The sequence below is a fragment of the Topomyia yanbarensis genome, chromosome 2, assembly GCF_030247195.1.
Source record: "Topomyia yanbarensis strain Yona2022 chromosome 2, ASM3024719v1, whole genome shotgun sequence".
Taxonomy (NCBI): Eukaryota; Metazoa; Arthropoda; class Insecta; order Diptera; family Culicidae; genus Topomyia; species Topomyia yanbarensis.
In genome coordinates this window covers 399,055,019-399,067,739 of record NC_080671.1, presented here as the reverse complement: position 1 = coordinate 399,067,739, position 12,721 = coordinate 399,055,019, and the positions used below count along the sequence as shown (strand labels likewise).

Genomic DNA, 12,721 nt, shown 5'->3' with positions numbered 1-12,721 from the left:
GCACCAATTGGTTCAATCCATTTAAAAAAAGTAGAAAAGGCGCATCTTCAAGCTTGCTTCTGGCCCGCACTTCAACAATATGGTTGTTTTCGGAACAGTATTAACGGGTAGGCGCCAAATGTTTGAGGCCATTTTGGAAACCAAGCTGTCAACTTCCAGTTTCGTCAACTGCTCTAAAACCCAATCAATATGGGTATTTTTGGAATAGGATTGATGGGTAGATGCCAGATATCGATGTTTGAGGCCATTTTGCAAACCAAGATAGCGACTTCCGTTTTAGTGGAATTCACTAAAACCCAATCAACATGGGTATTTTTGGAAAAGGATTGATGGGTAGATGCCAGATATCGATGTCTGAGGCCGTTTTGTAAACCAAGATGACGACTTCCGGTTCAGTGGAATTCACTAAAACCCAATCAACATGGGTATTTTAAGAACGGGGTTGATGAGTAGACGCCAGATATCGATGTTTGAGGCCATTTTGAAAAACAAGATGGCAATTTCCGGTTTAGTGAAATTCTTTAAAATCCAACCAATATGGGTGTTTTTGGAACGGGATTAATGACCAGACGCAAGATATCCATGTTTGAGGCCATTTTGAAAACCAAGATTGCGACTTCCCGTTCAGTGGAATTCACTAAAACCCAATCAACATGGGTATTTTTGGAAAAGGATTGATGGGTAGATGCCAGATATCGATGTCTAAGGCCGTTTAGTAAACCAAGATGGCGACTTCCGGTTCAGTGGAATTCACTAAAACCCAATCAACATGGGTATTTTTGGAAAAGGATTGATGGGTAGATGCTAGATATCGATGTTTTTGAAAACCAGGATAGCGACTTCCGGTTCAGTGGAATTCTTTGAAACCCAATCAACATGGTTATTTTGGGAACGGGATTGATGAGTAGATGCCGGATATCGATGTTTGAGGCCAGTTTGATGAGTAGACGCCAGACATCGATGTTTGAGGCCATTTTAACGATCCATGCTGGCGACTTCCGGTTCAGTGGAATTCTCTAAAATCCCATCAATATGGGAACGGAATTTGTGCGTAGACGCCAGATACCGTTGTTTAAGGCCATTTTGAAAAACTAGTTGTCAATTTTTGGTTTAGTGAAATTTTTTAAGACCCAATCTATATGGGTGATTTTGGAACGGGATTCAAGTATCGATGTTAAAGACCATTTTGAAAACCAATATGGTGACTTTCGGTTCAGCGGAATTCTTCAAAAGCCAATTAATAGGCGTATTTTTGGAACTGGTTTAATGAGTAGACGCCAAATATCGATATTGGGAGCCATTTTGAAAACCAAGATGGCGACTTCGATTTAGTAAAATTATCCATAACTAGTAAGTTTTTTGAATAGCGTTGATGAATAGATACCGGATGTCTATTCCGGAAGACGTGTTTCAATCCAATATGGTGACTTCTAGTTTAGTGGACACTTTAATAATACAGTGAAGACCCGATTTTATCTACACCCGATATTGTCTGCCCCGACTCCGATTTTGTCAGTTTTTTTTACTCGATTTTGTCAGCCTCGCACAGGCCCGTGCGCAGAAAATTCTCAAGGGAGGGGTTTTGTTTTTTTTTCGTTTCTTATACAAGGAGAGTATAGAAACCCTCAAACGGCGACGATTTTTTCCGAGGCCCACAAGGCTAAGTCTTGTGTCTACTCGGCTCAACAAATTGAGACAATGTCTATTATTGAGAAGGAATCTTGATCAGACACCACCGCCCGCCTGTTGGATCATGGTAGTGTCCGATTCTTTTTGTGGTGGTTTGTAATAAACCAACAGACTAAACCTAAACATCTTGTTCTTACCAATCCTCATCCTTCCGGGACCACCGTTATGTATTACTTCAGAAGGGATTGGGGTCTGGTTCTTTTTATTTTGTTTTAATCGTTCGTGATTTTTTTCCATTTATGCTGTTTCTTGCTTGCTGTCTAGCCTTCGTGGCACAATTGACCTGCAGCAGCAAATATCGCCAGCTGCCGAGACGCGATCCAACCAGAGATGCCGCACATAACTACATCCATCTCTTTCACTGGCAGATCCAGGGGGAGGATCCTGAAGGTCCGGACCCCCCCGAAAATTTTTACCCTCTTGAGAAATTTTAAAATAGTTTCAATTCGTTCTACACTCAATATCATTCCAAACCAGATTCGACAACCAAAACTGATTTTAATTAAATGAGCGTATTACATTTTACGTATTGTACAATGAACATTTCAAAATCGAAATTTCGGACCCCCTCCGAAATTTTTGTCTGCATCCGCTCGTGATCTCTTTAGAACCATTTTCGCAGGGTTTGTTATCCTTGTTGGCGATACTCGTTCCAATTTATCTACTAACTAGTGCTGAGAGTTTCCTGACGGCGGAATTTCTCCGCATACCGATGTCCTTTTTCGTGAAGCTACTTAGTTCTGAGCCACTCACCTACGGTAAAATTTCTCTAGACAATGATATCCCGATTTTCTCCGAGTTCGTGTTGTTCAATCGTTATTATTCCTCTGCTGTTGCTAGCTCGCTGACCAACCTTTGCTGTGGTACTGATCTATTCACAACTATTGTTAATATCATGTTGAAACGTGAAACGATCCAACGATGCCGACCAACTTAACTTACATCCTTTTACAGACCACTCGCAGGGTTTTTTTCAAAACCTTGTTTCTAGAATGCCCGAACTCAAATGATTTTTTTTCAATTATAGAGGTTTTAACCATAAGGTCATTCGCCTCTTCGGGTTAGAAAAATCTCTTGTGAAAAATTTCTAACCCTATGTGCGGGGTCGGGACTCGAACCCAGATGCGCTGCGTACAAGGCAATCGATTTACCAACTACGCTACGCCCACCCCCAACTCAAATGATATTTTTTGTATCAAAACGACTCATAGTATATGTTAAGAAATTTTCAAAAATGCTTCAAAATTCTCATGGGAAGAGTTTGAACCCCCAAAACTCTCCCCTTGCGCACGGGCCTACCCTCGCATAAAAATCCGTTCGATGAGCTCTAGCAGACGAGCCAACTTAAATTTGAGTAAATCCATTCATGAGAACATTTGTCTTATCTTATAAATGCAAAATATACAGAAATAAAAGTACACATAAAAGTTTTAATAATCAGAACCATCTTGAATGTTAAAATGACGTGGTATTTGTCAATCATGTTCCAAAGCACCCCACGTTGTTTGAGTTATCGTTAAGCAAGTCACCATTTTCTATTTCACAATTGCCTCAGACAATGGTCTGAAAATATGCATACTGATTGGGTTAGACGTTTATATGATTGCGAGAACGTGATCGTGTAGGTATGCGTGAATGATCGCCTTTGTGGCCGGGTTTGTATTATCGCGAAGGACTCGAGCGTGTGTATGTTATTGTCCGCGTTTCTTTTATCGCATGGACATTTGAATGTAGTGTATGCCAGCGCTTTTGTAATTTCGCGTCTACTAATACGTTTTTAGAACCATGTAATGCTTGGGGGATGCCTTCCTGTCAGCATAACGCTACGGCTTCAGATGGGGCGCGAAATGTCACCTACTGAAACACTACCCGAGGACTACTGCAATGCACCTTGATAGTAGTTTGTTTACCATTAAAATCAATTCGAAAATACTATTTGTTATCCGTTGACTATCTAAACTCGCAGGAGATTCGATCGAGAGTGTATGCGTATTAGAGTGGCTCGAAAATGACATTTTTCAGCACAGCACTTTTTGAGTTCCTTTTGTGGTCCCAAATTGCTGTGCAAAGTTTGGGAGCGGTCGGTTGATTCCCGGGTTTGCGCATTGCGTTTAAAGTTTGTATGGGATTTTATATGGGGAAATCAATTATTTTGCATTTACGTTAATAAAGATCGCTATTTCACTCAATATGAAAAACCAGCTTTATAAAATGATAATTCAAACCTTGGTTAACAACTTTGTCGAAGACGGTAACAAGGAACGAGTTTTCAAAAAAAAGTTATAACGATTTTAAAACTTATGGTTCAATCCAAATGCAGAAATTAATTATTTCTTCCAACACTGCCAGTACACCACGACACCGATACTTTAAACTGGAAAAAATGAGAATATATTCATCGCAGAGACTTGGTACCTTTGAATGAAATGTTCAGAATGAATTGCTGAATAACATAGACGTAGTCAGAAAATGAAAACAAGAGGGGGTGTGGCTTGTGTACTCTCCAGCTCCCTGTTTAAATAGTTTAGTATAACATAAGGAGCACATTTTCAACGCAGGTGTAAACCGCCGAATTAAAAATTAATCATACGTGTTTGGGGGCTACTATTTAAGGGCTCTACTGTTATCTCATTTAAAATGGTATTGTGATTTATAAGTTTTACATATATTAAAACCCTATTTCTTAGCCGTTCAGAGTCAGAATTTTAAAAAAATGCATATCCTTAGATTCCTTGAAGTCTCGTAATTGTTTCTACTGACATTTTCGTTTGAGAATCTAGGAACGAAACCAGGATAGTTATTTCAAACAAGCGTTTTTTGATAAAATTGAGTTAGGTTCACGCAAAACAGAGGTGATTTTGGCGAACCAGAAATATACTTCAGGTTTGAACCCAACGCGATTCCCAGACCTGAGTTAGTTTTTGCCCCAAATAAAAACAACATATAAATTTGTAGGTGTAAATTCTAAATATTGTAAATGTTATTACCCACAACAAAGATTGTAGTATTCATATTTAGGTCTATCAAAATATTAAGAAAGTTCAGTCGTTGACATCTACAAGGACGTAATGATTCTTTGTCTTATACAAAACAGTCTAAACAGGGACTGGGGAGTACACATGCCCCCCCCCCCTTCTTCTTTTCATTTTATGACTACGTCTATGATATTCAGCAATTCATTCTGAACATTTCATTCAAAGGTACCAAGTCTCTGCGAAGTATATATTGTCATCAATTTAAGTTTTTAATGTCGATGTCGGTGGTGCACCGGCAGTGTTGGAAAAAGTAATCAATTTCTGCATTTGTATTTTACCATAAGTTTTAAAATCGTTATAACTATTTTTTGAAAACTCGTAGCTAGTTACGGTCTTCGACAAAGTTGTTAACCAAGGTTTGAACTATAGTTTTATAAAGCTGGTTTTTCATATTCAGTGAAATAGTGATCTTTATTAACGTAAATGCAAAATAATTAGTTTCCCCATATGAAATCCCATGCAAACTTTGAACGCAATGCGCAAACCCGGAAAGCAACCAATCGCTACCAAATTTTGCACAGGCATTTGGGACCACAAAAGGAACTCAAAAAGGGCTGTGCCCGCTAGTTTAAATTATTTTGAAGTTTTCCCATACAACCGCGAGCCACTCTAATGCGTATAGTTCATCAAGACACGCGCTCATAGAAAACGCAAACAAAAACAAAAAGCGAACACGTCAACTTACGAGTCACAACTTAAGGAAACAACAAAGAAAAATCAACACCTTGAAGTAGCAAGAAACCATTCCGTTACCACCTATTTAATAATGCGTAGATTGTTTTTGAAATGCTGTAGATTGACACTTTTATATTTTTTTTCTTGCAGGAGATTCATCAATCAAACTAAAAACAACACTTAGATTGAATTGAATAAAAAGTTTTGTGAGAAATTATTGAACCTGCCGATAACATTGTGATACCGTATAAAAGTAAATAAAGACACAGGTGGCAATTGTTTAAAAAGTAGTGTATGTTGAAAGAGAAAGAGTGTAGATGTTTATGGAAATGGCAAAAATTTAAAATAAAGTTAATAGAATGTTAAAAATAGTTACAGTTATAATAAAAATAGTGATAGAAGATATAGAAAGTGATTGAGTGAGAAAAGGGTGTGTGAGAGAGAGAGAGAAAGAGAGAAATTAATCTACTTACTAATTGTATTGCTATCATGAGTACTGTCTTCAGCGAGAACCGCCTGCCGCACAGATCGAACAGATCTTCTAGCGAAGGACCGAGTAATTCCATAACTAGTGCATTGTATTTGCCACAAGGACCAAAGTAGTACACCTCGGGTATACCTTCTGCTGGGTTTTTGTAGAGCGGGCAATTGGCATTGGTTTCATTTGTTCGGACAGCCGAGGGAAGCGAAAGAAAAAAATCAGAACAATCAAAATGGTGAAAAACCGTTTGGGAACAATCTAATGTTAGGAAATGTGTTGCCATTTTCGGCGATCCCAAAATACGATCATATCTTAACGCTAACCGTTTTGCATACTTTTGGGGAGTTATTTGTATGTATGTTTTCCCGTTAATATTGACGCGAGGAAAAAATGATTAGATGGCAGCACAGTCTCGTAACGACGTGATAACCAACAAGAGGGAAAAAATTACGAAACGGAAACGATTATTCTCCTGATAGCACACCTAGGGTGCCGGGTGTTGTTCATTGGATCCTACACCCAGAAGAGTATCATCGTTCATGGAAGTGAAGAAAAATGCAAAGAAAATCGAGAAAACTAGGCAGACGAATGGCCTCTAGTCAGATCCCCTCTCCCTCGTCTGTCTGGTCTGGCCAGGAAACGCGTGGTGTACTAGTACTAGTAGGAATCTAATAATAGACAGCTGTGTGCACGGAAGGACAATTTATCAAGGACGCTCCCGCTCGGCTGATTGCGCGGCGTTTCTCTGAGAAGTAGGAAAAATGATAACAATTTAATATCAATATCATTTCGGTTCGTGTCCGCTTGAAACCACTTATTTTATTTTTTCCTTGCACTGGGACTATTAAGTACGGGTCGGCTTACAAACTAAGGATTAGTTTGGTGGAAAATTTCGTTTGATTGTTTTATTTTGTTTGGTTTTAAAATGGAAACATAAAGTTGCTTCTCTCTGCGAATGAAGATTTAGTCAAGCGAAAGATGTGTGTTGTGGTAATAAGAGGAGATTCGTTTAGGTTAGAACTGAAGAGAAAACAAAAACGGAAAAAAATAAAGATGTTTGATTATCTACACGGAATGGTATCTGGCAATACTTTTTTTTCATCGACTGGACTAATTTCTAAGGAAACGAAAACAAAACGGATCGGTTTACTACTTCAATTGTTGATTGGTCGTTAATTTTTGGTGTGCGCCAAGATGGCGCCGAGCACGACGATCGCGGTGCGATCCTTTTGGCAAACGTTCCAAATTTGTTTTTTTTTGTTTTAATAATTTCGTTATGAAGGAGACAATTTCGTTATAAAGACCAGACTAGCACAGGTAGTCTATAACATCCACACATGCGGTGACTCACTAGCGTTTCATTTCTGGTACTGCTCGCGGACAGGTTGAGCTCCAAAACGAAACTCACAAACACTACACTGTGCGCGCACACCCTTTTGATGGCTGGAAATAGTTCTAGTCTGGGCTTTGTTACTATCATTTGCATTGAAGGCGAGGAAATAAAACAGGTATCCGGATTAGTGTTCGCAAAGGAAACTCATTGCTGGGGGGTTAGGCAGGAAACAGGAAAAGCAAAGGAAACGAGAGACAGTAGCTAGCAGCAGTAGTAGCAAACTGCTCCAAACCCTTTTACGAAGGGGGTTGGCTGGCTTGCCTAAAATTAGCGGAAAACAGAAACAGAAGGAATAGCATTTGAACCAAAAGGCTGGTTCTCACCAAAATAAAACAAAGCAGCTTCTACCATCAAAGTACTTATAACTCACACTCACACGACACACGGATAAATAGGAACGAAAGTAGGATGATTTGATGGAAACTACGATGGAATAAATGCTGATGGAAGTAGTAGTCGAATCAAAATCCAACTGATAGTGATAGGAAGAGCTTTGGGAGTCAGAGTAACGTTAACAGCTACAAATGAACGCACAAACTGAAGGTACAACTCCAATTAGAACAAACAACAAAAACGAAAACAAGAACGACTAAAACCAGAAAATAGAGTAACGAAAAAAAAACGAACAAAAGTAATTTAAAAAAGGAAAACAATAGAGAGCGGTAAAAAGTATAGGGTGTTTGCCGACCCGTGACTTACTAGTTGCTTAGCTATCATCAGTACAGTCTTGAGTGAGAATTTCCTTCCACATAACGTAAAAAGATCTTCTAACGATGGTCCCAACAGTTCTAGTACCATTGCATTGTAACGGCCACCACACGTACCTAGGTGATACACACGGGGGATCCCCTCGGGAGGGGACTGTGTATCTGTAACGGGGGAGAGAAAGAGATAAAGCACACAAAACAGATACGGGAAGGGGTTGAAAATTATATTCCAGTGTCCTGGTTTTTGTTCGTCGAGCCAAGGGCACTCGAAATTTCGTCGTATTGTTTCAAATGCAACGGAGTTGAGTTAAAATATGAAAGTAATTTACCGCGGCAATTCTACAGTCTAGGTTTGATTCAAGCATTGCAGAGTTCATCTATTAGTAGGTTTGTTTTGGTTAACGCCCCAAGGTAGGCAAAAACCGGAACGAAATTACAGAATCGGAAACGCTTGAGATCATTCGGATACAGCAACAAAACGGAAAGCATTGAAATGTAACCGCAATACTACACGTTCTACTATTTTGAACGGTCGGGGATCAGCCACCAACTGGTCAAAGTGATGTGCATTGCAAGAGAAAACAAATATGTAACGGATAAAAAATAAAAAGTTGAACTTCAAATAGGTACAAGTGCAAACAAGTGAAGAAAAAAAAATAGCTCGATTCGCTTACCATGTGATCCTAACAATTTGTAAAACCTATACTCTAAGTGCAGTTGTGGTGCTTTTGATTTCATTGGCTCCATTTTTATTGCTACGTGTTCATTGTTGTAGAGGTTCTTCCCTGTAAGTAGAAAAAGAAAACAGAAAGACATGTATGAGTTGATGGCTCAGGCATTAATATCAGATTGCTGTACCAATAAAGCTTTGAAGTAATCTTAACGTTACACAACATATTACAAATATTACCTTGAAAAGGCTACCCAACCCCACTCGTAATCCGAAAGGATTTATTAACATATTAAAAGCTTTTCTCTGGAAATGTTATTTTTACTTATCCGCACCAGCAGGAGAAAATCGGCTTGTGGAATCACTTGATAGGATGATTTGAATCAGGCATTATTCCCGCTGCTAAAAATAGATGTTTTGATGCGACTACTGCTGCCACTGATAATCAACCCGGCAGCAAGATCAATATTTGCGAAGACGAGATTAGAGAACGGCTGAATGCTTTCATACGCTCAAGTAGCTGTGCTTCTTCGTCCCAGTGACGCGTTCGCGCCAGTCGCTCGATACTGCGTTGGTAAGAGCTAATTGATAGCGTAAACACGATTTACTTGTGCAATCTATTTCCGAATGCAAGCCTCGGACTTGTGGATGGACTGGCAAATATAGGGTGTCCCAGGCGGTGTCCAGACCCGATTTAAAAAACAAAATTTTATCTCCGTTTCAAGCAGATATAAAATTTTCATTTTTTTTTTTGTCTTTTGAGTTTGGTCCCTCTGGCTTGTGAATAGCTAACAAACGAAAAAATACTACCCGTCCCGTTGCCTCCAACTGCGAGTGAAATGAGTGAATCACAAAACATTACCGGTCTTAGATCTACAGTGCAGTGCACTTGACTGAACAATTGATGAAAATGATAATGAGGTCTGAGCTTACGGAAGTGTAACACATACAACTACATCATACACGTAATGTTCTTTTTTCCTAGAGTTGTCCTACTGGAGCTGTAGAGCTAGGTTCTCGGAAGGGCTCCCCGTCAGAATCACATACTACAATTTGCAGACGAGACAGGCAATGTCGCCCACTAAAACACTGCTTTAGGCCAATTGTAGCGGTCGGTGATTCTGAATGTGATATTCATTGTACGGTTCAGGTATGTGCGGGCGTAGGGACTCGCGATCGCGTGTATCATCGCGAAAGGCTCGAGTATTTGTACGTTAACGTGGTCGATCGCGTGTGCGTTTGTATGTCGCGTGTGCTAACGTGTATGTAACTTCGCATGCATAAATTCTATATAAATGCCGTTTGCTTTCGCATATTCGCGTGTATTCTAGAATGATCGCGCGCGGACCGTGAATCTGATACTTAATTTTTCGTGTGCGGTTCAGATTCTAGAAAAAAGTGGGTTCTTACATATCACTAGAGTTCGCAGTCATGTCGCCAAGGAACGTGTTACCTTGTGGATATGAGCTTTATTTTTCGATTGGTATAACTGAATGTTCAGACCTAAGTTACTAGAATGGAGGATAAAGATTTCCGGACGTGACCGATTCATGATCGCGCGCGTTCACGGGTTCGCGTTTGAGACCGCATTTGTAACTTCGTAAGTACTAAAACGTTCACGTTTTTACCGGAGTGTTGCGATTGCAAATGTAGGTGTGCGTAGATGATCGCGAAGAGCTGAAGTATCATTTGTTGACGTGTTTGTCGAATGTGCTCGTGTGCATGTGCCACAGGGACCGTCATTCTGATATTTAGTTTTCGGTTTACGGATCACATTCTGACAGGGAGTGAGTTACTCCATATCACTAGATTTCCCGGTCATGTCACCATGGACCGTGTTGTCCAGTGTATATGAGAGCTTTCTTTTTAATTGATTCAATTGAAGGCATGGACCTAGACTTCTGGAATCGAGGATCGAGACTTCCAAACGCGAACGATTCATGATCGCGCGAGTGCGGGGGACTGTAGGTTCACGCTTGAGACTGCGGTTGAGTGATTACAAGTGCTGAGACGTTCATATTATCACCGGGATGTTATAATGTCTGGAAAAGCGCGGGTATAGGTTGCGTGGATGGTCGCGAAGGGCTAGTTTAGTTTAGGTAGTTTAGTGTATATGAGCATTATATTTTTGATTGGTCCACCTGAAAGCATTGGATTTATGGTACTAGGGCCGAGAATAGGGGATTCCGTACGAAACCGATTCATGATCGCGCGAACACGGGCATTTGGAGGTTCACTCTCGAGACCGGGATTGTTAATTTATAAGTGCTAAACCATTCACTTAGTCACCGGGGTGTTATACTTTTTACGAGATCGTGGGTGTGGTCGTGCGTGGATTTTTGTCGCGTGTGCTAGTATGTATGTAACTTCGCGTGGACACATTATTTTTATAAGCGTGTGGTCATTCGCAGGTTCGCGTATTATTCAATGATCGCGCGTGGACGTCTTGTCTAGTTTTTATTTCTATTGGTCCAACTAAAGGCATGAATTTGGGCTGCTAGGATCAAGGGCGGAGACTTTCGGACGTAACCGATTCATGATTGCGCGAGCTTAGGTTCTTAGGTTCCAACTTTCACGGGTGTTCGAATATTGGCGAGATCGCGGTCGTTCGTATTTGTGATCAGGTTTGTGTTATCGCGTAGGCCACGTTTGTATGTTTGGAATGAGAGATTGTTAGTGTATATGAGAGAATAAGCAATTTGTGTTAGTGAGTGTTAGCATGGATCTAATTGAAAATATAGCAACGAAAAAAGGGTGCCTGCAGAGAGAATGGGCCCTAAACCCACATTTTTTAGGGGAGAGTGGGTACACTTGATCCCACTTTCGTTTTTTTCTCATAACTTTTCAATGAAATAAAAATTTAAATTGCAAAATTAGCCAATTTGAATTGTAAGAGCTATGAATAATATGTAAATCCGAATACTATGCACTGTCAGTAATATGAACAATTTTGGAAATCAAGTCAAAACGAGGTTTTTGTAAAAACTTGTGGTAACTTGGTCCCCTGCCTACTATGGCTAAAGAAACAAAGCACACTATGACTAATACCCACTAATATTCAGCCAATCATCTGTCCTGACAAATTAAATAATTAGACTACCTTTTCAGATGCACAACAAATTTTAATCACAGTAGAAAGTCAAGACAAGTATTTACGGTGAATCAGTGCTGTTTAACTGGATTTTCCAACCTTCAGTACCCCATACCGTAATTTGCTCACGGAAAAAAAACATTTTAGATTAATATATAGTGCCAGGCACTTTATGAAAATGATGTTTTTCTATTTCTATACATTTCGAAAGTGTTTGAGAGGGTTTAATGATAGGGATCAAGTATATCCAGTGTTACAGGGATCAAAGATACCTATTGCATAAGGTGAACAAAATTTATTTTTTGTATGTGTTGTGAAACTTTTTATTCTAAAAATGTTTTTTTTTAGACAAAAGCCCTTAAGAAAGTAATCGTAATTGAAAATATTCATATACAATTAGTTAGCCGATCTGATACAACCGCTTAAAAAATTTGTAAAAAGATCTTCGAGATGGATATCAACACATATTTTCTAAAATATAGTACAATTTTTCCAAACCAAATGTTATACATTAGATTTGTTTTTGAAACATCATAAACGATCAAATATTTCATTTTCTTTTTATATTGTGGTAACTTTTGATGTATAGATCATGAGATATGACCAGGGAATCAAATATCGCCAAGGATCAAGTGGCCTCACTCTCCCCTATTATTTGACCATGGCAGTGGATAATAAAGGTCGCCAAGTTAAGTACTAAAATTGATCACAATGTAGCTTAACTAAAAAGAACATAATTGTATCCCAAGTTTCTGTGATATAATCACTGTAATACTGCTTTGGTGGAAAAGCCCCCGGACCACATCAAGGTACAGTATCATGCCGAGGGGAGTTAATATGCGCGATTTTATGATAAAAATGTGTAATCGAGACTATAAGTCAGATAATTTAATGTTTCTGAATTTTATCGGTAACGAATCTATTTTTATTTTGTTTCTAAGGGTTTTCCACGTTCAATAAGGTACAACTTATTAAAATTG

General features: G+C 39.3%; 1 protein-coding gene across 4 annotated transcripts in view; it reads right to left on the bottom strand.

Moving 5' to 3' along the window:
• LOC131684897 (casein kinase I) overlaps nt 1–12,721 on the bottom strand; it is a 165,031-nt gene that overhangs the window by 113,776 nt on the left and 38,534 nt on the right. For 3 of the 4 annotated variants that reach the window (XM_058968144.1, XM_058968145.1, XM_058968146.1), the window contains exons 2-3: nt 8,655–8,765; nt 7,973–8,142 (exon numbers count right to left, since the gene is read on the bottom strand). In XM_058968144.1, the coding sequence (XP_058824127.1) occupies nt 7,973–8,142; nt 8,655–8,765 (281 nt within the window). Of the gene's footprint in view, nt 1–5,872; nt 6,022–7,972; nt 8,143–8,654; nt 8,766–12,721 lie in introns of all 4 variants that reach the window. The other variant, XM_058968147.1, reaches the window with a different exon arrangement.